Below are 27934 nucleotides of genomic sequence, written 5' to 3' on the forward strand. Positions count from 1 at the left end.
TTGCATTCATTTACGTAATACGTAATAATGGGACACATTCGCGTCCCTCTCATAGGAATGTCCCACTAGGGGGGGCTGGGAGGGGCTGTTGTGCTATACTGTAACTATTTTCCCTCTGCTGAAGTCAGTCAGGCATGAAATACTATATTATTACAATGTTCAAGAATCATTTTTAACTGACTTATAAATTGCTGTTCAAATTACAAGCTTTAAAGGCCTACCTGTCTATTACGGATTGAAAAAGCACCACACTGAATCTTCCGAACATATATTACTTGCAGACGATCCATTTTATCTTTCCAAACTTTATTGAACGACCATGGAGAATTCCTCCATAATTCAACAAAGAAATATTTCGATTAATACACTACGCATGCGTGGATATACGAATATGCAAATTTCAGAAATACACTGCTTGTTGGACACCTGCATACTCTCCAACAGCTCCGTCCTAGCCAGTGTCTTACCAGATACTGGATACTGTATTCCACAGAATCAGACAATCATGGTCGTTGTCGGGCAAATTATCAGAGTTATTTTTGTATTGTCCACTCTAGAAATTTCGTTTGCTTGTGATGCCGAGTTAAACGGATTCTGTTACGTTGTTGTTGAAACTGCTCTTACATTTGCTGCCGCGAAGACACACTGTGAAACGGTAAGTAGGCATCAAGAACACACGCTAAATTTAGGCCTAAAATCACTATCGGCTAAAAAAATATCATATCATGAAACGCCCGGTGTTAATTAAATGAACATAAATTAAACACCCTTTTTGTTCTATTATTTAACACTGTTGTTTAATTCAAAAACATCATTTGAACATGTCATGTGTTCAGCTCTTGAACACGTCATGTGTTCAGCTCTTGAACACATTTATGTGAGCAGAACTTGTTAACAGGAAGCACATGTTCAATTGCGACGGTTTGGTGTGCAAATTTGAAAGCATTACTTGAATTTGGAACTGTCATTTATGTGTTTAATACCAATGTGTACAAAATAAAATAGTACTCTGCGTCACGTCTAATGATTTTAAAATATTTTCCAACTTTCAGAAATTAGAGGGACAATTAACGTCCATTACTTCGATGGAAGAGAACGTGTTACTGACAGGAATTCTGAACGTTGGATTCTACTGGATCGGGCTGACGTATACTAATACAAATACATGGACCACTTGGCTTGACGGCTCTCCGTTTACGTTCGCTCTTTGGGATAGTTCGCAGCCTACAAACGTGGCTGGAACGTTCAATATGCCTACTGAATGCGCGGCAATATTCAAGAGTGGCGGTGTATGGCATACTGCACAATGCAGCATCCTCCAACCATTTATCTGCAAGTCAAAAGCCAAGGACAAGCAAGCCTTTAATATATTACTATCTGTATTAAAATACAAAAGTAACTGAAAATGTTAAAATGATAAAAAGGTAAAAAAGTGTTAATAAATATGGTACGATAATAAATCATAATTTAATTCAGTAATCTGCTAAACAATTGTATTGTTTGATATCGGTAGTGTGGGCTGTATCATATGTAATGGCCCGTTCACGTTTAGTAATTTAACCGGGTAAGTGGTTATCTACCCAGTTAGCGATAATTGGTCCTGAAGTCTTAGCAGGTAAATAAAGTAAGCCTGAACGGATGAATGAACGCTTGGTCGCTACCGACCAGGCTTGGATTCAAATCGATAGGTCTTTTTTCCTCATGACAAAAACAACTTCTTCTCTCCCGAAAAGACAAAACTTCCTAATGAGTATTCAAGAAATATTACAGCGTTATACCAAATTTAATTCTTTTAGAGAGATTATAGTAAATTTAAATGGGAAAATGTTCATACAAACAAAAACAGTTTCTTGCAGTTTCCGTTCTATAAAGATGGCGAAATTCCGGGTCCTCCTAAATACCAATTATAACCATGCCCAATCAATTATAACCAAGCCCTACCATTATAAAGTTTAAATTATACATGTGTTAATTGCAATTTTGAGGTGATTTTGGTGTAAAAAATCAGCGTCGAGAATGTACAATGCGTCAGAAATGCGTCAACTTGTATGTTTGCGTCGACATATGACGGCAAATTTTCAATATTTTTGAAAAAAAAAATCGCTCCAAAAATTTTAATTTTATTGATGAAATGCAATTAACACTAATTAAATCCTATTTTGTATAATTTACACTTACACGTGTGGTGGCTTGGTTATATTGATAGGGCTTGGTATTTAGGAGGACCCAAATGGCGGCGCACAAGGAAAGATGAGAAGTAGCGCCGTTTCTGACGTAATACAATGCCCGAAAACATTTGCAACAAAACTGATATTCTTTTAGTAGATTTTTTTATTCTAAATTACAAGCGATGCAGATAGTTTAAAAGCAACATTTCACCACCTTTTAATACCAATAAACAGATAGAACTATTCAGTGTTGCATTAAAATAAGTGATCTATCTAACTGCAAAATCCTTAAAATATTATATAAATATAGTTTTCAATTGGAGCTGATTTGTCATGATTCGATAAATATAAAAGATATAATATATATTGCATTACTTTTCATTTCTCAATTATACAAAAAGTCTATATAAATAGCATTAGAACATTTTGACACTTAACAATTAACAATTATATTCCCAGTCACTGAAATCAAATATATATTTATCGTGAAACAGTCGGCTTTCGAATGCCCAGTGAATCGGAAGATTAAAGGTGAAAAAGTCAACCATAAAAAAGAAAAAAAAATGGTGGATAATTCAAAATAATTCAGAAAAATCGGAAGTTTCGAAAGACTGATACGTCATTAACTTAAGTAAATACGCACGCGCGTATACAAAACGTACTATTATCAACATTTAAACACGCGCGTCAAACTGTACGTCTTCATGACGTCACTGAAGATTCTGTACGTTTACGCGATTGATTCTGTATGGATGTGAAGTGACGTCATCAGTCACTCACTCTATAAAGACTTAAGTTCAGTCATTATAGACTGACCTTCAGCCACGTCACTGAATTGCCGGTTTTGTATACCATATGATATACAAATATGATGAACAAATATGATGAGAGCAAAGTCAGTTGCAATTTTAACGAGAACATTTATAAAAAACTATATTTAAATAAAATGAAATACATTCTCGTATTTGGCATTTGTTAAAAATATTCAAAATTTGGCAATTTTCGCAGTTTAGTAATTTCTATCTCGCTGTCATCTACGAGTTAAAAAATTGTATTAACAGTTATTATTAAATGTATTATTTATAAAAATATGAGCTATAAAACCAAACGGCTAACAACAAACGAGTAGGCCTACACACCAAAGAGGTTATGATATAATTAATCAGTTTCATTAAAATCGTTTATGGTACAGCACATATAAATTCACATATCATTCCCGATGACGACATAATCTATGACACGCCGCCGATGTTTAAAAATTTTTAGAGTATTTTCACTCTTCCCTGTTTAAACATAATTAGTGCATCTATTGGTTTTCAGCGTGGAAACAATATAGATTTAGTTTATCAACTGCGATTCTCCGATTTTCAAGAAATTTCTAATCTTTATAGATCTTTAGAAATACCAGGAAATGGATATTTAAAATGTTTATATACAGTGGTTCTAACCGAATAAACCTACATATTGTATTACTAATGAATTTCTGGAATATTTCTCGAACATCATCTCCATTTTATCCCTGCATGATACACACTTAATTGTAAATAGGACAATGTACAGTAATTGGTCGAAATGAAATTATGACTACCGTTTCGCGGTTATATAGCCCTGTCCGGTCAATATAACATGTTATATGGCTCTGTCTGACCAATATAATATGTTACTAGATGCAACTTCATTAGAGCCTGCTTCAACAGAAATTTATAATTCCCAGCAATGTTTTAACTGTATATATGAACTGTTTATAAGTTGTTTTGAGACTGTGTAATTTGGTAGTAGTCACTCTCATACTGTAGGCCTACATTTAAAAGTAACACATCCAAATGCCAACTTTAAGTCAATGGCTACCAGATGTCTCTGGGGGACGGTTATTTGAACCAGTACCAGTACCAGTATATGGCCCTGTCCGATCAATATAACATGTTATATGGCCATGTTCGGTCAATATAATTTGTTCTATTGCCCTGTCTGGTCAATATAATAATGTTAAATTGCCCTTTCTGAGCAATATAATAGGTATATTGCCTAGGAACTCGCATCATATTCATGTCTGCCATCACTAGACAGATAAAATATTTAAACACCAATAAGTGGGTGTTAGAATATATAGATTTGTTTTTATAAATAACAATAACTACATTTTTCGTTGATTAAAAATAACATAGTCACACAAACTATTCACAAACTATTATATTATACTGTACCACCAAATGAGGTAATTATCGTACCATACTTTTACCCATTATGGTACCTCTTAAAAGAAAATTTAAAACAACCTATAGCAGTGTCCTCTTAATTCTAGAACTATAGGTAGGATTAGAACCCAGGCTACTGGGATTGGAAGGAATACAATATTTCCATAAAGAAACCTTATCTTAAATCTTTATCTACAGCAAAGAAATGTTGCATAAATCTATATATTGATAAAAAATATTCTAAAGAATAAATCATTTACTGATCAATTTTAAAATCAAATATTACTTATTTTTGGAAAGTTATTTATGAATTATAAAAAGCACATTAAAAAATTCACAACAAAATTTACAAACATACAAAAATGACAAAATAAAATGGTCAGACTAAACATCTACATTAATGAAATGCTTTGAAATTTTTAAATTATAAAAAATATTTCAGATTAATAATTCTCCAGTGTGGTTTACTTTTTCCTCTGTATTTGTCTAAAAGAAAAACAATCCCTCTAGACAATGGTCAATTAAGATGATAGCGAATAAATTCTCTATGTGTATGCGAATGTTTTGTTTGTTTATCAGTATGAAATCCATAGCCCAACATGCAAATTACACTGTTGCAAGTAACTTGTACCCATACCCCAGAAAATACTAGGAAGGGGACTCACCTAAAATCTATATCTCCTCTTTCTGAGAATTTTCCTGACATGCAATATTTGATTTACGTTTCAATTTGAAATGCAATTGACATTTTTAATTAAAAATATTTTTCATTGAATTTAAAAATCTAGGGTGTCTTTTTGAAGTTTAAGTCTTGGGCTATTTTCAGAGTAGAATTGTGAGTACCATCGTCGATGCTTAGCTATCAAATGGTCCTCTTTTACCAGTAACGGTTTGTCTACATACGTTTTATGATTCCATATCATTACATCTCGTTCAATCTGAAACAGAAACGTCCATTATGTCAAATCCAATAAAAACAATTACTGTAATTTAACATTTATCTGCTCATAAATTGTTTTTTTGTAATTTTCTTTGCTGTTAAATAGTGTGAATTGGTACACACCTATTCAGGGGACACTTTCCTGTGAAATTAACAAGGGGAATATATCTTTAACAATACAAAGAACATCTATTAAGGGGACATTATGTTGGGTCCCAAAGATTCCCAATTAGGATGCAGCACAGGGACGTAAGTATGACGCAAATAAATTGACCAATCACAAGTAATGGACTATTTTAACTGTCGCTTGATTGGTCAACTCACTTGTGTTGCGCTTACGTCATTGCATTGCGTCCTAGTGGGAACAGCCTTTAATAGGGATTCTACAGTAATACTGCTATATATGGTAACGATAAACAATTTGGTCTAAAACAAAAATTTTAATTTTTTTTTATGTTTTGTGTTTACACACAGCCATACTGTATTTGGTTTTATAAAAAAAAATAATCTCTTCTTTACTGCTAAAGAATCTAACCCAAACTAACCTGGACTGCTTCGGCCCACAGTAAGAATTTACCGACAATAGTTGGAATAAAGCCGTCCACGTATATGGAATGCGTAATCTTTTGTACGAGCGGCTCCACTGGTGTGATAGAATGCACCATACATGCCGTACCTAAGAATGTCTTGAAAGTGAGGTGGACAATTGACGGGCCAACCTGTAAAAAACAATTAAATTGTAACCTAGGTTGATTGTATGTATGGCGCCCTCTATTAATTTGTATTCTATTACATTATATATAGGAGCGTCTTCGGTTAACATTCTTTAACCAACCGAGAGGTAGGGTGCAGCAGACAGTCGGATACTGTTGTGGCGCCCTATGTTTTAAATAACTTGTTTCTGGCATACATGACAGAACCTTTAAAAAGGTCTGGCAGCCAAAAATCATGAAACCTTATATGAGTCAATCGGTATGCGCATAGCCGCATGAAATCGAAACATTGATATTCTATTTGATGGCGCTGGACCAGAACCATGTCGGAACAGGTGTGAAAGACCCTTTAGACAATTGAGGGTTCTAAGTATATGCAATACTAACCTGAGTTGCCGTAACATTCAAGTTTAACTTTTTAATTTCAATACCAAACAAGCTCAGTTTGTGTAGCAGAGTCAGTTCTCCTATGTGTTTATCATTTTCATCTTGTTTCCAATTACCATCCCAACCGTGCGTTATCCAATCCCAAAAACTAAAAAATGAAAAAAAGTATCTAATGTAATTTGTTTATTTTAGTACATTCAAATGTACATGGCAGGTAGGAGAAAACAAACCAATGTTTTTAGAAAGCACGCACAGTTGGAGTAAGGAGGTTTATTTTTGTGTGTGGGGGAGGGAGTGATGAGTGCTGTGTCTGGGTCAATGACATGGATCCAGGGCTATCTCGGTTGGCTCAGAGCTTCTGTTGCAGAAATGTCCTTTAATTCCCTCCTTCCCAATACATACAAAAGTTGTCTATTGACAGTACATGGACTTTTAGACTGCTACCCTATTAGGTCATTTTTATATGCGCATGCGATAGGCGACTGGCACGTCGATTGGCAAATTTGAGCACTTGTACAGTGGCATATTGGCGTTCGCTCTCCGATATGAGTACGAGTGGACGTATGACGTCATAACACTGCAATTACAAACAAGATGAATATTGAATATTGAACTTTGTTTACTCAAATCTAAACGTCCCTAATACACCGAGTCATATAAAATCAATGTAAATATATGCTCTTTTTCATAATTGACACATGCTATAAAACACATTATTAAGATAACATTTGTGTAACAATTGAAGCTTTAAAATACACATTAAATATTAAACATTTTTATTATTCTTCTTAAATCAATAATATTGTAGGACAATTTGGAACATTCAATGTTAATACCATTTCAAACTTAAATCTGCTATGAAAAGTAGCTATAAAATGATAAAACAACCTCTGGTAAGATTTGAAACTGTGGGCTTATGCTGAGCACCTCAACCCCCATACACCATAGAGGATAGTATAACAGGCCAATCGCATCATAATTGGCACGTTTTACCTTTGACTGTAGTAGAATTTATGATCAAATATTCATGTGGGAAGTTTGTATATATAAAGTGAAATTTTAGGATTAAAGTTTGTAAAGGAAAAGGTTAACATTTGCTATTTAAAATGTGATATCATAAATCGGTAAAGTTGCATTTACACTGGATTAAAAGAAGACAAAAGAGAGTGAAACAGTCTTTAAAGTGGAGAATGACTAAATATTTATGTGGAAATGTTTGTATATTATGTCAAGTGAAATCTTAGGATTAAAGTTTGTATTAGGAAAAAGTTAACTTTTGCTATTTAAAATGATATCATAATTGATAAAGTTGCATTAAGACTGGATTAAAAAACAAAACTGAATAAAACAGTCTTTACCAATGAATAAATATTAGTATACTGCCGTTCACAATTCAGTGGAATAATGCTATAAAGGACTTTGTTCACTGCTTCAACTTTGAACAAACTTTTAGATAAACAATCTGTTACAATTCACTGTATAAACATTAAACACCTTTTGTACATTGATTTTATGATTTTGTGGTTTAAGATCAAGTATTGTGGTACATACTAATCAATTGCTATTCCATTGTACACACATAATAGCTTTAAAAATTAACTAAATTTCTAGTATCACCGCTGGGTGGTTTATAGTTTCTATATGCTTATACACTGAGGTAGAGGTAAATAAAATAAAATAAAACACGATGAACTAAGATGACTTAATTTATTCATATAAATGTATGTATGTAAAGTACACAGAATATATTTAATTCCAAAGTCAATTTCCAGGACCTTGAAAAAAAAAAACAACTGAATTTAATTAATTTTCATAACATTCCAAAACCTGTTGAACTCTGTTAGTAACAGTGTTACATATAAAATTAAAACTGAGACACTCGTTCACGGTTCTAAATAATATATATAATTTAAACAATTATACCATTATTAATTATGAAAAATTATATAAAAATGTTAAATAAAATTTAAAAGCATGGACAAATTTAGTTTAGGTAAAACTAGTCTGAAAACTAATTTCTTCATTGGGTGTCACACGCACACGTATATCGAAGAAACTAACAGGTCTAGATAATAATTTGGTTTTCTTTTTTTTCTCTATTTTCTTACTTCCTTTTTTCGACGATGTTATGGGGCAGAGTGAGGATTGTTCACGCTCATTCATTCTGGGATGGTGGAGGAGAAAAAAAGGAAAATATTGTAGTCAAAATTCTCTATTGCATATCTTTATTGACATTACAATTTAATGTATGTTTTCTTAAACCAGAATTGAATTTCTTACTCTGACCTTGTCCATAAATACATTGCAAGTTTGTCTCAGGAGAGAACTTAAATATTTTTGGAATTTATAATGTTAAGGTCATCGTTATCTTCTATTAAAAACATGTGATAAAAATCATATTAATCTAAAAATATATTGTGATGCATTGAATGATGTTCTGCCAAGTTTTCTGTGATTATGATTGGCCCAGGTTATGGTTGAAGGTTAATAGAGTTGAAGGGGTGTGTCAAGTTAACTGTTAGTTAAAGGAGTCGAATAGGTCCTTTATTAATTAGTATGATTAGGTTAGCAATATAGCCACTTATTTGATAGTATTTCTCTGCTATACCAGCTCGAAACCTACCCTACCACACATAAGTAAGTTGTTTGTTCCCTATTTTCCCCCAATAGCACTATTACATATCCAGCTATTTTCCGCTAAAGCAAGTGTAGCAATTATTATGCTTTTCATGGTAAAACCAATCATGCGTCTTAGTGGTTTGGATGGACTTAAATGTTTTAAGGAACTGTCGGTGTTTGTGGTCGATTACCCCACCCCAACGAACAGCAACAGGTTGAGGATTATTCAATACCCCAGGATGTGGTGCCGCTTCTGTTTATTATAATCAAAGTTAAACAGAAATTGTACTTAAACCTAAAATGGATGTTTACTTACTTGTTTCCGGAGCTCAGCAGTTGCTGGGCCATCTTTACCCAATGGACTTTGGTTTCTCATTACTTGAGACCAGTTAAAGTCTGATGGTAATGGACCATAGATACATTTTCTATTTTTTGATTCACAGTTTAAATTATCTACATTTATTTTGGCATTTACCATTATTTTACATTATATACATCTCTTTCTGGTGGTTTCACTTTATTTTATCGTTTTTATTATATTTTTGCATCTCCATTGAGATTTAACCATTGTCATGTTTTCAGGAATTGAATTTACATAATCTATTTTATTACAATTACATTTTTTGGATTCCATTTCTGTCATTTTATTTTTGCACAATAATAAGTATCCTGAAAACTTTCTGGAAAACCTGGTTTTCAGAATTATACCATAAAGCGGAAAAAAATACACTATTTTAGTATTTATTTCTTTACAAAGTTAAACCTTGAGAATCTATTGATTGTATGGTTGAATGGAAGATGATTATCAATTTGTTTGTTACATTCTGAGAATTTCTTTTTAATCTTATACAATCTTTTCTGGGTTTTTTTTGGTGTATTTTTTTTCTCTAAACAAAGTAGTGTTTACATATTTGTAATACCAGGTAGTTTGAAATGACGTCAGACAATAACCACAATCATACAACCTATACAGTGCAGATGGCTGAACAGGTTAACCAATAAAAGGAAGTACTACAGATTGTAAATTAATAACAGATGAGGAAGAGGTGTTCCTGACCAATTTGTAGAACTAGATTTGAACCCAGTTTCATGAAAGCAGGCATTACCAGTAGATAGAAAACAGACACTAATTGAGCAAATCCTGGTAACAATTTTAACATGTGTATTCTATATGGCAATCCAGCAAAAACTCCGCCAGCCTAAAGAGGAGATAGGCACACTGGAAGATATGGCTTATGCCTGTGTATCGTATCATGATGAGTACAACTACTAATTCCCCTATATGGAAGGACTTGGTTCACTGTATCGCATCTGCTATGCTCCTAAGATCCTCTAGGTCATGGGACAACCAGAACTAGATTCTATACTAAAAAAAAAACTTTCAAAATGAGTGAGGCGTTTACTCTATTCTATATCAGTCAAGCCTGTAGTCATTTGGGTTATAAAATGAGATCAACAGAGAAACTGTACTAGTAAAATAGGCCTAGCTCATCATGACAACTAGTCAAAATAAATTTCAACTACTCAAACAATTTTTCTTCAATACCCACTTGTCCCCATTGATTCCTAAATCCAGAGTGCTTTACTTACTGTACACATACGAGTAAAATATGAGTAAAACCTTTCATACCTGTTTGCTGAATATCGCAAATCTGTTCCACTTAATATGAACGGCGTATGAAGATGAGTTAGGTGATTTATATCTGCGCCATTTTCTGGAACTTCCTGTTGAACAAATAATGAAAAGACAAATTAATTCTTAAAAGGAGAACTTGATATTACTACATATCATCATCTTGTTTGTATCTCCATATGGGATACAGTCTCTCAATGTTATTTTAATTTAACTCAGATGTTTTGAAAGAATTGTAGAAACTTTTGTGGAAAAAAAAAAATTGCAAATGGGACTTGAACCCACAACCCACTGGTGTTCATACCTCTACACCATGGCTAAGGTTAGAGTAGATTTAAGCCACAGCATTGACTGCACTATATTGATACCCTAACATTAGTGGAATATAATGATTTATAGGCTCTATGCCCACTACAGCCAGTATTGCAGCGTCCACCCAGATCAGCATACTAGGAAAGACAAGCCTCTGCTCTTTTTTGGAATGTACTAAGATTTTCAACAGGCACTGTATGTACACGTCCAATCCGAAGGACGAAGCAATGTGAGTGTTAAGCATCTTGCTTAAAGGATATAATGAATATGGCACAGACAGGTTGAAACCCTATCACATACCAATCCGATTCCCTAACATTCACATCTGGTCTATACTGTACATTCTCCCATCCAAGAACACAACCCGGCCCAACATTGCTTAACTTTGGTGATCTGATGAGAACTGGTATTTCAATCGAGCTATATAAATGAAAATAATTATTTACCTGAATATGAGCATTGACCTGATGTTCTGTGTACCCTTGATATCTCATTTTGTCAAAGTTTGGAATTTCTGGTGGATACCATAATGGCTCCGAGTTCTCCGCATGATACCACATTAAAACAAGTCCATAGATTTCAATTGACGGCCAAGACTTAATTTTTGCAAACTCTGGAACTACAAAATGAAATAAACATTGTAATATTGGCTTTTATAAAGTTTTCAATAATTATTAATATTTGCATCTGCATTTTTTTCATTATTAAGCCTATATTGAAATGAAGGGATCCAGGTGAAAATTAATTAAAGCATTATTAAATTTAAGTTAATAATTATATAAATCCAAAGGCAAATTACTGAACAAATGACAATGCTGTGGGTATCAGTGGCTGGATATCAATGGAGATACAAAAAAACAAGCGAAAAGCTAAATCAAAACGATAAAGTAAAACAGCCAGAAAAGTTAGTCATAGTATAAAAACTGGTAAATGCTGCCTGGGTGGACAGGAATAAAAGAAATACAACAAAAGGTGACAGGGTGGAGTCTGAATAAGACTCCACCCTTATAAGTTAATAATTATATATATAAATCCAAAGGCAAATTACTGAAAAAATGACAATGCTGTGGGTATTAGTGGCTGGATCTCAATGGAGATACAAAAAAAAAAAAGTGAAAAGCTAAATCAAAACGATAAGTAAAACATTTTGTTTATCGCATTAATAATTATTGGTATGGCAGACTTTCTATATGGCTCTGTTCTAAACCTTGGCACATGAAGCTTATTAATAATATTAGACTTCGGGTTCTTATCCGCTCGCGGCAAGGAGGGAGCATGTCCCGAAAGTTTTCAAAACTAAATTAACCCTTATATTACCAAAAGACAAAGAGCTTTAGTTTGCAAAGTAAGTCCTATTCTTCCATCTAATTCCATCTAAGTTTACTTTAAATCCTTGCACTTAATTTTCACCTTATAGCACACTAACCCTAAGAAAGGTATTTATTACATACAAGTTGAAGTAGTATAATTAATTAGGCCTTCAATTGCCATTTACACATTAACTTTTGCCCTGATCTTAATCTTTTGGTAGCTATAATACATACATCCCTTGTTTAATGGTTGTTATCGTTCTTTTAGATGTATAAATGCATGTTAGAATATAATAATGGTAAACATAGGTATTCATCTAAAATGTCTACATTGCTACTGCTATCAAGTGTGTATATAATTCATATGATACCCTTAATAGGGACATCTTTGGAAAAAAACAAAGTGACTCATAATACTGTGTCCCCTGAATAGAGGATAGCCGTAGTGTTAAAACATATATTGCTTGTTTGTTTGAATAGAAAGTATTCCTTTAATACTGTAAGTGTTCTAACATGTTCCCAATACTGGTCGCAAGTTTAATTTAATAAAAAACATAAACTTTGTAGTTTCTTATTTCTAAGCTTCTTACTAACAAACCTAATAAAAGCGATCATTAACATAATGCCATCTGATATAGCAATACCACGGAACAGTCCAGTAAACCTAAATAAACCGAAACTTGACTAAAACCTAAAAACATGTGTATTGAAAAGTATTGGATGATGTCTGCCTATTCAGCTGTTACCCCAGGGATGAAAAAACTTTACCCTGGAGCAAAAAAGCCTGAGAAACAGGTATTTATAATAACCATAATAGCAATAATATCATGTCTATATCAATGGTAATTATTTCTCTACAATGATATTATGAGGATAAAGCACGTATTCTTGTCGCCCAAGAAAAATGTTTAGCCACAAGATGTCTAGCATAAAACCTTTTATTTGGAAACAGAAATACCACAAATATTATTTTAAAAACATGACTTATTAAAAAGACAGATAATTTACATTTTTCCAGACATTTTTTGTTATTATAACGGTTAATTATAGTTACTCATAGAAATGACTTATACAAAAAAAAAAACACACTGTTTTAATAATGTATCATATTAATTTTTAATAAAGTAAATTCAAATTTTTCATAGGACAGATTTAAAAAACACACACTTCAGGCTACTATTACAAATTATGCAGTCCTGTATGATTGAATATAGAACACAGCATCAACTGTTTTAAACTGCATCTAGCAGAAGTATGAACAAATTTATACCCAGCCCCGTGGGACTATACTCGAGCCATATTTGGTATTCTCTATCAATATCTCAAACATTACCTTTACTTGCATAGGGTATGTCAACGCACTTTCCATCTTCTCCCCTGAATTTCCAACCATGGAATGGACATTCAATGCAGTTTCCCTTCACTTGACCTCCGACCCCTAAATTAGCTCCAAGATGTGGGCAATATGCATTGACAACATGGGCTTTTCCATCCTCACCCCTATACACAGCTAGCTCTTCTCCTGTAAGTAAGTAAAATATAAACAAAATTAATATTAGAAATTTCTAGATGTAAAATGAAATTATATTTGCAAAATAATCAGAAATAGGAATACACATATTCAGCAACCAATATTCGTAATGGCACATTGACATAACCTTGAGGTCCAAATAATGGTTGGAAAACAAAATGTTTATCAACTTTACACAAAACTATAGAAAAAAATAATATATAATTTTAATTGGCCTGTCTGTTAGTTATTTCAATCTCTATATGTTGAAAAATTAAAAGAAATCTGTGACAAAAAATCTAAATTTATTTTAAAATGTCATTTTACAGAGGTGATGCCTGTGACCAATGCCATATTGACAATTGATATTAAATATAATTTATAACATACTGTACACGACCATTAATATCATTCCCTGCCAATAACATTAATCGTATACATTATTTATATCTAATTAAAAATACACAGACAAAAGGTGTTATCATCTTGTAGTGACAAATTATAAATACAGTAAAAACATCTGTAAGATACCATCCTATACTGTAGCCTAACCGTATATTTAATAGAAGAAATGAGTTATTATTCCTGCGAGGATTTAATTAAAATTGTATTACAATTGTTAAATGTTGTTGTATATTTTAACTGTTTGTTTACTGTATTGTAATATGGAGTGAGTGCAGAATCTGTTTGGGTTTTAGCCTATTCCCACTTCTGGTTATTATGATTGAATATCATTATTATAAATTGATTTAATGCCGTTGGAGAGCAGAAAAATGATTTATTATATTATATATACAAGTATAAATTGTCTATAATAATACATAAATACAATCTTAATCAATTATATAAACAGTAGAGAGTGGAAGTTGTAACTTGGTGGTTAAATGCTTGGCTTCCCTTCCCAAGGTCATGGGTTCAAATCCTGTCAGATATTGGGATTATTTCTCATGGAAAAAAAAACATAACACTTCTTTTGTTTATGTAATGTAAGGACAGTGAAATCATTTTTTCTATGGCAATTTGTCTATACTATAACAAATTGAAAAACTATGAACCAAAACCAACTATATCTGCATGGAGGTAATGGTTGGGATGACTTCTTTCGTTCTAATATTTTTCACTGTAGGCTTATTTTTTTTTTTTTGCTTTTGTGTAGGCCTACACCGTTTATCCATTTGTAATAAAAATGATCTTCAATTTCTTTTTCTTTACTCTCTTCCATCTCTCAAAATCAAACTATATACCATTACCACAATTACTAATCTATGAATCGTAGTACAAAACAAATAAACTACGTGACAATATGCATGTGAGCTGGCCGTGATAACATTGATACAGGGTACACCCATGGACTCTGTACTTTGATCATGTGATTCATTTTAAAGTCTGTTTCCTAAGATTTAAAGAGCAATTGAGATATTCAATTAATTTGGCCAAAAGCTCTGTCTATACTATCAAACGAGTTTGACAAAAAAAATGTAATGTGCCTAAATATGGTATGTGATATATATCTACTATAACAAGAAAAGGAGTTCTACTATATGAACTAAATAATTAAGAATATTCAACCTTATTAAAAAATAAATAAAATAATTTATTATAATTATTTGTTCACCAAAATAATTTATTGTAATTTAATATAATACAGCCTCATTCTTATCTTCTACAAGGGCTAGGAATAGATAAAACTGCTATGCAATCAATCTAATATTGATTATTGAAAATTCAGGGCACAGAAAGCAATTTTTAGAGTGACCTGGAATCAAAGTCACAATTTGTATTAAAGTGTTAACTCAGGTGTCAAAGGTTTATGTTGTCCTGAAATTTATTATTTTTTTAAAGGGGAAGGGGAAATTAACTTCCTGTCCCACATAATTTTATATAAATAAAAAATCATTAATATAAGCATTTCTATATTGTGGAGTAAAATTTCTTAATTTCTCATAGCAACAGTTTTTTGGTGGATGGATTGTCAAACAGTACAGCTCTGTCTACACTATCAAACTCGTTACCAAAAAGTATGATGTGCCCAAATATGGTGATATGCTCAAATATGGTTGTGATATGCTCAAATATGGTCGTGATATGCTAAAATATGGTTGTGATATGACATTATCATGTCCATATATGGGCACATCACATTAGGTTTGATAGTGTAGACAAGGCTTAAGAGATCCAATAACTGTGTTTTGACAACATTCACTCTGTTGGAGCAACAGCCATTGTTTGTACAACAAGGTGCTTAGTGATGAATGAATGTAGAACAATTCAATTTTATGATATATGTAGACTTGTGCCTTTTACAATATGAATAGGTTAGGGGTTTACTACGTATGATTACCAAAATACAACTGTCTGTATCATATCCATTCATAATACAGTAGAACACTTATTAAGGGGACAGATTTGGGACCAAAGAATTTTTTTTACCTTAATAGGGGTACCCATAGTGACAAAATATACATCTCCAATTGGAATCAGTGGCGTTACAGCTACAGTATGAGCGTTCATTGGCTAAACCCAGGGGTCCCGGATCTTATGGGGGTCCCTGAGCAGTGTCCAGAGGAAAAAAACAGGCATTTAAATATGTCGAAAAAGGCTAAAAAACCCCCGAGACTTTCAACGGTAGAGGGCAACTTGGGGTTCCTAAGGCAGGGGCCTCAGGCTTCTGCATTTTTAAAGAATTCTATGCAAATCAAACTACATTCGCGCACAAATTTAAATTGGTGCCGTTCAGTTTCCATGAATGGCTGACTAGATTTGAAGATGGTTTGGTTTTCTGGTGCCAGCAGCATGTTCCGTGTGCTTAAAAACTTCGTAAACACAACATGAGAGACATTTACAGCAGTACTGTAATGATCTCTCTGAGATACTTATTAACTAGATAGTACTGTACTGTAGTATGGCCTGAAGGAATTGGTTTCAAATTCCTCCATAGTAAAATCCATGGAGGAATTGGTTTACAAACTAATTCTATATGGTTGTATTTCCTCTATAAATAATTGTTTATTTTGATTTGATTTATTGGAGGAAGTTTTCAATTAGAATGTTCACACCCCATTGTGGTATTAAGATCCTCTTTCAAACCATGGAGGAAATATCTATCAACCTAAAAACTAATACCTTAAACCAGCGAGATTTTATTTTACATCTCCCTGCTTAAACCATGTGACTCATGCCACACCTCCAAATACCACAACACAAATACCAAAAACCCGAATTCAGTCCACTCTAGCAAATAAAATAATTACTTTACTTAGCATTTTGCTATAGTAATTATGATGCGATACTCATAAACCTGGGATTGCCTTTTAAATACCTTAAACCAATCAATATTTCAGTTGTTCAATTGTCATTGATTTTAATAAGCCCGGCTAGATTATTTGTGTTTGTTACCATGGAATATTGCATTTATTTCTATAGCACCAATAGACATTTGATTGGCTAATTGTAAGTCATATTTGAGCCATGTGACGTTTGGTAGATTTGTGAACTTGTGATGGTAATCTATAAAGCTAATATAAGATTTGGATTGGATTTATATAGCGAACAATTCAGATTTTTTCAAACATAATAATATAGCCTTATTTGTTTCTTTGTGATGATTCCTCAACTTCACTACCTTACTATTGAGAGTTAAAACCCCTTCCAAGGACTGTAATATTTCCTTGGTTTTGACATACATCCATACATTTCCCCATCCCACTGTGGGATTATAAAATTATCTAGGATCACACTATTCTCTAAGGATTAACAACACTTTTGGATCATAACATTCTTTTCTATGATTACACTATTCCTTCAGGATTAAAAAGATTCTCAGGATCATAACATTCTCCTATATGCTGTTTACACTATTCTCTAAGGATTAAAAACATTTTTGGATAATAACATTCTCCTTTAGGATTATAACATTCTCCTCTAGGATCACATTATTCCCTCAGGATTAAAAAGATACTCATGATCATAATATTATAGCCTAGGATCATAACATTCTCCTTAAATCACATTATTCCCTCGGGATTAAAAACATTCTCATAAATATTACATTTCCACAGGATAAAACATTCTGCCAGGATTAAACCAGCAGGAACTTAACGTTTTCCTAGGATCATAGCATTTCCACAGGATAAAACATTCTGCCAGGATTAAACCAGCAGGAACTTAACATTTTCCTAGGATCATAGCATTTCCACAGGATAAAACATTCTGCCAGGATTAAACCAGCAGGAACTTAACGTTCTCCTAGGATCATAGCATTTCCCCAGGATAAAACATTCTGCCAGGATTAAACCAGCAGGAACTTAACATTTTCCTAGGATCATAGCATTTCCCCAGGATAAAACATTCTGCCAGGATTAAACCAGCAGGAACTTAACGTTCTCCTAGGATCATAGCATTTCCCCAGGATAAAACATTCTGCCAGGATTAAACCAGCAGGAACTTAACGTTCTCCTAGGATCATAGCATTTCCCCAAGATCATAACATTCCTCTGAATTATAACATTATTTCCTATTACTATTTTTCCATTCCTAATTAATTTAATCATTTTCCGAGCTGATAATATTCTTTTTTGCCCAGATTGCTAATACTGAATGGAACAAATGAAACAGTAATACATACTTGCACTTTCAATGTAATGAATCAATTATTCATAATCAAACCATTGATATTATTGATTCCATTTTCATATGCAACAATGAAATCATGAATAATTACTTTTTATTATCACAAATTTTGCCTGTTTTTTGTTTACACCATAATTATGCCAAAGAGAAATGAGACAAACTACTGAAATGAATATCGAAATCAATAAAAATTATAATTAATTACTTTTATATAAATAAAAGTAGCAACAAATCATTTTGTAAGCTAATTATAAAGACAGTTTAACACTTTTGATGGGATTTGAAATTGACAGATTCAAAATCCTAAATTTCAAAAATTGCAATCCATAAGATGTCATATGTATTAGCACTTTTACAATTCTAGCTTGGCCCCACCTAAATCAAAATCCTGTAGATGACATTGCTCTCTTTATATACAATATCCTGTAGTTTCATGGGGAACACAATTTTTTTTTGGGCTTAAAATGGTAACCCCTTAAACATGAAAGACTACAACACATTTAATATCAAGTGGTAAAATACATATTATTAAAAAACCTTTTAATAATAATAACTCCCCTAAGGGTCTCGTAATGACCTCCCTGCAGCGTTTTACAGCACTCTATCTTCTGTCCACGACACAGTGGCTGAGTGTTAACTAGTACACCGGGGTAACCCCCTACTCGTCTCGAAAGATGTACTAGGTTCTTTAAAGTGCACACGAGCAATGTGTGTACACTGGACCTACAGTTTATAGTCCTTATCCGAAAAGACTTGTTCTACCAGCGGAACCATGAAGCGAGTGAGCTGGATTATGGTTCCACTGTCTTTAACCGCTCGGCCACTCAGGTGGGGCAAGGTATAATGAGGTGGGGCAAAGTATAATGAGGTGGGGCAAGGGAAAAGACTATTAACACCCTGTGGCATTTATTCCAAACAATGTTTCATAGGGGTAATTTATTCAAGAGAAGAATTATTTTGAATAAATAGGGTATCTATCAGTTTAGTGATTAATATCATTATTTACTCTGAGATAGATAGTCATGTGAACTTTGTTGATTATTAAAGTTCGTCCAACTGTATTGGTTATATTCCAGTATGCAAGGTACTGTAGGTATTGTACTGATGTCTAATATCTTATCCATAGTTTTATTATCTAAAAAAATTCAAAGTACTCCAAGACATTTAAACTTTATCGGTTTTGCGAATTAGCATCAGATTAAATGTAAACTGTGCATTTCTCCCTGAGCTCCATTAAAGGGCTTAAACGACATTTTAAATGTTTATTGTATATACAGTGGTACGTAAGAGATGCAGAGAGGCTGTGAACAATTACAAAATATTAATAAAACATGATCTAATATTTATTTAATAATAATAGTTTCATAATAAAACAGAACATTACCATGATTAATGATGCAATTATTGAAGATTAACAGAAAGTGAAAAGTTAAAAATATAATTTACACTCATTTGATTGAAATTTAAGAAATTGGTTATTGGAAGTATTAGAAGAAATATGTTTAGTACTATATATACTATACACCAGAAAGTTGAAGAATAAAGAATGGGGAAATTATATCTATTAGTAACTACTGAATATTATTAGTTTTTCAGAATACGGTATTGTGTAAAAATTGCGTTCAATTTTGCACATCAACTTTCTATGTAGATTTGTAATATTTAGAGTATGTACAGTAAGTGGTTAAATGTTGAGATCTTGACATTTTTCCAACTACTTAGTTTTCCATTGATACTCTATAATAATAATAACATACATTGACTACGCTGACACTTGTTCACCTCAATGGTATTTTTCAACAAGGCTGTAAAGAACTTTCATTTCAATGGAAAACAATATATATTGTATAAGTATAATAGAAAAAAAAGTACAAAAACAACAAAAGAAAACGACATAAGTGTAGCTCTTCATTCAGACATGTTACTTCTACCATGTCTCGAAAAGAAAATGATGATGGTGGTGTGTTGGGATGTTCCCACTTAAGGGCAGGGTTCATGGAATGTACCATTATCTGACAGGGGTTTTTCAAAAGTTTTTAATATATTCCAGTTGTAGCTCTCTTCTCGGAGAGAATAGGCCAATGTCGGTTTATCCAGGTAAGCTAGACACGAAATATACACATTTCTCTCAAATTGATTAGTGTAGAAGTTGACCATTTTTCCTCAAATTTAATGGTGATAAAACATGTATTGAGCGATATGGCATCTTGTATTTTAAATAAGCTAACATGTTTACCTATTCTTGAGTGCAGACAGAGATAAAAATCATTTTAATAGTTAATTTACAAAGATTTAATCAACAAATATCTAAAGTACTTCCTAAAGACCTGTGGAACATTTTCGACAAATCATTCACCAGAATAAATATGAGGTGAGAAGAGAAATGAATTTGATTGGACGAAACAAACTGGCATCATCTCAACGAGATCAGTTGTTTTATCAGAGATGAAGCATGGCGTCCAAAGTACAGATTGCTATCTGCCACCAAGCTCTTGGGATACCCTCCTGGATGGCAAACAACACAAATGAAACAGCTACAGATCTTTTTTGAAATTTTTGCTTAATATCGATGATGGTAAAAAATTCAAAATTGTTCATATTTCCTCATCTGAATTTTTTATCCCTAATTCAGGGGACACACCTGCTCTGTGGATACTCCAATGAGATACTGTACTCTTATTCTATTGTTTAAATATTTCCTCACCTAAATTTTCGAATCTGAATTTAGCAGAAGCCCTGCTTTGGGACACCCATATTTAAGGCGCATACAGTACCTAATCAAGGGACAGGCCTAATCAAGGGACAGACCAAATCAGGGGACAGGCCTAATCAGGGGACAGGCCTAATCAGGGGACAGGCCTAATCAGGCAACATCCCTATTAAGGAGATAATTTCTTTGACAACGAAAGAGAGGCAATACAGTATAAACATTACGACCAACTCCTATTCAGGGAACACCTGTCTTAAATGTACGTTTTATGGTAAATTATGATAAAAAGTGAGAAACAATGCACTACCTAAGTAGCTCGCGGCGACTGACCTCTCGTGGACGGTCTTTAGGCGTAGCCTAGCTAGGCTTAGTTTTGTAGGCCTAGCTGGTAAACATCGGTAACGTACGAACATCATACGCTAGCTATATACCTAGCCTGACGTTGTATAGTTGCTGCAATAATTGTCTTTCTATTTTTGCCAGACTCCGTTGATACAAATTGGGGAAAACCCGGTATTTTCGTTGAAAAGTTAGGAGTCTTCCATTTGTTTTGGCCTCACGATCGATCGGAAAGTGGGTGAATTACAGAAGAAAAACAGAAATATAAATCCGCGTGCAATGCATTTTGGGATTTATAGCGGGCTGCTATAATTATTAGAATAGACTTATTTTTCACATTTTTAACCATTTAAAGACGAAAAAAGTTATCGCAATGGGACCATATAGTATTATTTTTACATTAAATATAGTTTGTGATCTTAAAATAGATCTAAAAAACGTAGAGAAGGTGTCTTTAAATGGATACTAAAGTAACAGTATTGAACAGTGTGAATTCTATAACCTATTGGAATACATTTTCTGCATAGTTTGCTAGAGTATTGCATAACTGAGTAATACAACACACAAAAGCTTAAAATCAATAATCACAATATAACCATGCTAAGGTTCTGAAAAAAGAGATGTACAATAGGATTCCTATATACACTTTCCATACTATGCCATCCAAGTAGTATGTACTGCTGTACTACCACTGTTGTAGAGAATCATAAAACCGCTAAGGCTTTTTTTTCAGTCAACGTTTTTTTTTTATTGGTAAAGCTGACACTAAATAGTGATGGTGATGATTGAGCTAGACCACTAATAATTATATAGTATTTACAGTGTATATTTAAGTGATCGTTTCTTGGTTTGCTCGATCACACGCAGCCCGGCACGCAATTGAAAAAGTCCAGAGTTGTTGATGCTGCAACCTAACCTAGTAGGGCATGTATATGCTGATTTTTAATCTAGTCTTACAAAAATCAAATTTAATTGTTTTTGTTTTATTATTTATTTATATGATCTAAAAAGTGTATAAAAAAGTCAAAAACATTGTCATGTTATGTTTGTCAGAATATCAGCACGTTTTGTTTATAAAATATGCTGACGTAATTTGTCATGGGTGGAGCACTGAGAAATTAAAAGGGACATTTACAGTATAAGCTATATTCAGTATTTTATTGGTACTCACTTTAGAATCAGTGGCACACATTTCAATGGTGCATCCATACAAATATAAACAAAATATTAAAAAGTATAATGATTAAACTTACATGATTTCAGGTAAACCTGACAAATAATCACAAATTGAAAACAAAAACAAAACAAAAGCAACAAAAGAAAACAACAAAAACTAATACATTGTACATAATACATAAACTGCTTATGATCACATCTGCAATTCTATATGAATTATTAAGAAATTTTATATATGCATTAGTACTGGTAGGTAGGATAACTTGGGATTAGGTGGATTACATAAGATTACTGCAGCTTAATCTCTTTTGACTATCCCATCAACTTAAAGTGCAGTAACGTGCATTGTATTGTACACAATGAACTTTAGTAGACCTCTAGAAGAAAAACCAAACAATTTAAGATTCAATTTTAATTTTTAAAATTATAATAATAATATTAAAACTTACCAAGCATGCTAACATATTTAACTTCAAAGACCTTTAGGAACCTTGATTCTATGACTCTAAACCAACCGTTGGGATAGACTGGTGGTACTTCTCCTGCCTTTCGTCTTCTCTTTATATCATTCGCTACATCTTTTTTATTGATGCTCTTGTTTTCAATTATATAACCGACATCACCATGCTTACGAACGAAGTACAACGGTGCAAACAAAATATAATATAATTTATACAGTACATACGTTGACAAAGAATAACATAAAACCGAAATTGGTGTTTGTAATTTAACAAACTCTAGAATATGTTGTTCTAACAGGTGTCCAACATCAGCTAAGTTTGAGCCCAACGGTAAGCCAAACATCTTTAGCCTCTCACTTAGACCAGGTGATGCGGCTGTCACCGCTACAATTAAAATCGCGCTAACAATTATCAAAATTAGCGACACAAACCAATTTTTTAACATCTTGTATTTGGGTGTTCTTCACGCCAAGAGTTGTAGAATAAATATTTTACAGGTACGCTTAGGTAAACAGGTTGTTTTCAATGATCAAATTAACATTCATAACGGAATAAAAAACCTGGCATGGATGACTGGTTGCTACGAAAACGCGTCCGTACCTTCATTGAGCAGGATTTCTTGTTGTGTAAATATACAACTGGTGGTGTAATTGCAGACTCGTCCATTTTCATATAGGGTCACTCATAATTCGGCGCGAAATTGGGTATTACATAACAGGAAAAAGATCTAATAGACTAATTATTCATTACATTTTTTTCTACAACCTAATTAAAATTATAGACTACAGTATATTAAATAATGGGTGACGTCTATTATGTGCTTTATACACTGTGATTAGGATAGATTCAGACGTGACAACGAGATGGAAAATGTGGAATAAATCAGAAAATCATTGGTTGTTTTAACAATGTTTATGCCTAACTCAGGCCTGATCTAACTTCTTAATATTTGTATATTTATTTTTTTATTTTAAAATATTTACTAAATGGGTCACGTTCACTATTAATACCGATGCCTCTCGTTTCGCTCTATAAGACGTGACGTCATCTCAATATTAGTATCAGGAAGAACAAGACACCTGTACGATGACGTGACGTCATACGATGAGGGGAAAATAAATAGGACGCGATGTGACGTCATACAACATATCGTACAGGTGTCTTATATTTCTGTGTGTATGTACCAGGTGTCTGAAATCGAGTATGTGACAACGTGATGTCTATCGTATACATATGCCTATGTTGTGGTTTTTCTTATTTTTTCCTGTTTACCAGGTATTAATATCCGTTATTGTATCCGAAGCTGGTAAACTCCGTTATACCCGTATACAATGACATTGTGATGTAAAATATTTATTGGTATAATTATGATAATTTAATAACCAATACGTATCACGAAACGCTTTTAAAAAGTTTGTCAACCCCTTTCTTCGTGCCACAACTCTTGAATTGTAGGTGGCAGCATACTAGATTATATTCACGTCACACACGTGTTTTCGAAGTTGTCATGTTTTCTCTCAAACATGAATTTTTTGAAAACAAAACAATCAAGATTGGTAATTGCCGATTTAAGTAAAAAAGGTTCAATTGACGAGGCTATTGTACCGTTAATAGATATAATAAATGCCAGTTCTTATTACTTTACCACTAGCTCATGTTCTGGTCGAATATGTATATTTCAAGAGGTAAGAATTGGTAGCCTACTAGGCTCTAGTAGAGTAAGTCTCGACTCAGTTTCTACAGCAGTACAGGGAAGTACGGGGACTCAATAATGCGTACTTTTGGCTTGGTGTTAGGCCTAGCGTTTTGTGGATTACAAGTAGGCCTAGCGGTACTATTAGCCTCACAAAGTAAACAGCCGAAACGAACATTCTTTTTGACTGATCGCTTGACGATGATGTGAATTATAAATGTTTTCATGTTTTTTTTATATTTTATTTTTTAGGCAAGTGGAATTCAAAAGAAAGGATGCGAATGGCTATATATAACACATGAACTTTCATCCAATCAGCAACTGGTATAGAATCACTTTCTTTCAGTGTTGGCATACAGGGACCCACGAAGGGTTTCAACATTTTTTATGTAAAAAAATATGTTTTATTGTATTTGAATTGACTACAATTTGAAACTAATAGTGTTAAATGAGCCTGGTGGAACTGGTATTCAATCATTACTAGGAAGGAGAATCAGATTTTGATAGTGGTGCTGTTGCTGGACATGCTCTAAATTTAACCATGATATAAACTGTATTAAATTTACTGATTTTATTTTGCAGGAGGAAAGTGTGTCAAATATTACTGGGAATGCATTCTTTAAGTTTGAACCATTTGTTTTACATGTTCAATGTTCAGATATTGAAAAAGCTAGGATCTTGGTAAGTCTAAATGAAAACAAATATGTAAGCTTTATACCATGTAAAAATCATCAGAACAAATCTGTTTAGTAGGCATCAACCATGGAGGTACCATCATCAACATTGAATACAATATCACACATGTAGTGTAATCAATTCAAAACCACACTAAAAAACATTTCTATTGATCATACATTCTAATAATTATCGATCTATAATTTCACCTATGTTCATAATTTTTGGGATTTTTATGTGCTACACTATTTTGTATTTTTTTTGTCGTTGTTTTTGTTACACATATGGTATTTGTTTTATGTACATTTATTTCAAATGTATGCCTGTACCTGAGCTTTAAATTCAAAATCAGACATTTTCTAAAATATGTTAAAATACCATTATGAATTACTCCATTGTTATGATTGTTTTCTTCTTCAAGCATGAGGCTGCAATAGCATCTGGATTTAGGAATTCTGGGATATCCATAGGAAAGAAAGGCAAAATCATAACTGTATGTTTTAATCAATATTATCAAAGTAATCAATACTTACCTATTTTCATTTTTATATTCTTTAGATATAACAATTTTATAATTACAACTTTTATTTCCTTGTAACAATGATTGAAATATACAAATAATATTATATATATTATACAATACCTTTAAAAAAGAGAACCTGATTTTACTAAATAAGTGTATATAAAGACAAGAAATTTTTAAATTAAAAAAAAAAAATGTTAGCAGTGAACTACAAAAATTAAATAATAATAAAATTAGATTCCCACTTTACATAACAAATGTTACATATTTTATCTTCTAAATTTAATTTTATTAATAGAAATGTAAATGAATATTGAGAAATGCATTGAATATTGAAATTGTTTATTTGTTTTCCTAATGAGGCGGTACGAAGCACTCATGGTTTGGAGGTACCTCTGTCAAAAGACGGACATATTCTTGTCAGTACGGAATATTTACATTATATAGTGCAGCTAGCCAATGAGAAAATGGAAGAAAACTTCAGAAGAATTGATAGGTAAATTGGGACTAATATGCATTTTATTAAAGCGCTGTCTACACTATCAAACTTTATGTGACAAAAAAATGTGACCACATTTGGGCACATCACACTTTTTTTGTCAAACTAGTTTGATAGTGTAGACAGAGCTTAAGAAACTTGTTCTTCTTTAAAGTCAACCCTGTTAACAGATTGCAAATAAAGATTTGACAGGTATATGTCAATATTTTGACCAGATATATAGTTAGATAGATAGCAAAAAAAATGTATGAAACACTGGGAATGTCAGAACTGTAAACTTTCATGTACTGTATTCCTGCCTGGATAGTATATAAGCAACATTTCACCTTCATGGCGAGATAGTCATTCTGTGCATGCTTACATGTTTATGAATGACTTTTCGACTCGACAGCAGCATAGTCGTATAGTGCATCATGAAATGTAGTAAGCTACAATATCATCAGTTAAGATCTCCTCACTAACAAATCAATACTTACCTATTTTAATTACTGTATACTCTACAGTATGAACACCTTTGTACTAAGGACCTTGCTGTCATTCAGGGCAGATAAGTTGTCTTAAAACATGGTCCTCACATGATCTGTAATTAAATGGAGATATATTCTGGATTATATTTGAGCATACATCGTTTTATATTTCAGATTTACAAGAAATTTAAAAATTGCATTGGAGAAAATTAAAGATGATAATATTGATAGCAATGATAAAAATGGTCCTGGAAGGAGAAATAAAAAATCAACAGCAATCAATTGTATACCAAAGACTGGAAATATGACTAATAGGGGTCAAAGGTTATCAGGGGCTCAACCAATGAAAACGGAGGAAAGTGGTCAAAGGTTATCAGGGGATCAGCCAATGAACACTGAAGAAGATGGTCCGAGTTTAGAAGATCCACAAATGAACACTTGTAAAACAAGTCAAGGATTAACGGATATAACCATAAACACTAATGAGAAGGGTCAGAGGTTAAGAGATTCACCCATAAACACTGATGGAGAAGACATAGAAATCTCATGCTTATTTAACAATCAATGAATAGTGTATAGTTTTCTGATACTTTTATCAAATTATATTCTTTAAAAAGTAGAAGATAAAATTTGCCTGCATTTATTTGAAGATTGTACTGTAGATGAATAAAACTTACTAGATGGTATGCTCGCGTACCATCTAGGTCGTGTCCACAGATGGTTCTCGAATACACAGTAATTTCAGCGTAAAAAATGTACGTACCGCAGGACTATAGTACATTGTCGTTTACAGAAACGAATAAATAGACACGATGATTTATGTAAAATTAGCACCCTGGGAATTAGGCCTTGTCTTAAAAATGAGTCCAATTTTTTTATTTGAACTCATTTAAACAAACCCAATTTGTGTTTTGTATATAACATTAGAGTTGAGGGATGGGGAAGAGGATGGGAAGAACAATTTATATATAATTA

At 32.8% G+C, this 27934-nt stretch overlaps 4 protein-coding genes across 4 annotated transcripts in view; 2 read left to right on the forward strand and 2 right to left on the reverse strand.

The window, feature by feature from the left end:
- The window catches only part of LOC144838861 (transmembrane protein 268-like), a 28874-nt gene extending 28391 nt beyond the window's left edge, over positions 1-483 (reverse strand). The window contains exon 1 of the mRNA XM_078694377.1: positions 222-483. The gene's annotated coding sequence lies outside the window, so the exon portion shown is untranslated. The remainder of the gene's footprint in view (positions 1-221) is intronic.
- Positions 377-1479, forward strand: LOC144838871 (C-type lectin 1-like). Its single transcript, XM_078694387.1, has 2 exons — positions 377-655; positions 1053-1479. The coding sequence occupies exons 1-2, from the start codon at positions 392-394 to the stop codon at positions 1401-1403; spliced, it is 615 nt and encodes a 204-aa protein (XP_078550513.1). The 5' UTR covers positions 377-391; the 3' UTR covers positions 1404-1479.
- Positions 1480-1933: 454 nt separating this feature from the next.
- On the reverse strand, positions 1934-23694 carry LOC144838863 (cholesterol 7-desaturase nvd-like). The gene is made up of 7 exons (XM_078694379.1): positions 23091-23694; positions 13611-13799; positions 11414-11586; positions 10653-10747; positions 6404-6551; positions 5849-6022; positions 1934-5301 (listed from the first exon to the last, which is right to left on the reverse strand). Exons 1-7 carry the CDS (start codon positions 23545-23547, stop codon positions 5140-5142), a joined length of 1398 nt encoding a protein of 465 aa, XP_078550505.1. The 5' UTR covers positions 23548-23694; the 3' UTR covers positions 1934-5139.
- Positions 23695-24616: 922 nt separating this feature from the next.
- Positions 24617-27908, forward strand: LOC144837413 (tRNA wybutosine-synthesizing protein 3 homolog). Its single transcript, XM_078692493.1, has 6 exons — positions 24617-24787; positions 25048-25119; positions 25378-25476; positions 25892-25963; positions 26356-26489; positions 27134-27908. The coding sequence occupies exons 1-6, from the start codon at positions 24626-24628 to the stop codon at positions 27525-27527; spliced, it is 933 nt and encodes a 310-aa protein (XP_078548619.1). The 5' UTR covers positions 24617-24625; the 3' UTR covers positions 27528-27908.
- The last annotated feature ends 26 nt before the right edge of the window (positions 27909-27934 follow it).

This window comes from Antedon bifida, chromosome 3 (assembly GCF_963402885.1).
Source record: "Antedon bifida chromosome 3, ecAntBifi1.1, whole genome shotgun sequence".
NCBI classification, from domain to species: Eukaryota; Metazoa; Echinodermata; class Crinoidea; order Comatulida; family Antedonidae; genus Antedon; species Antedon bifida.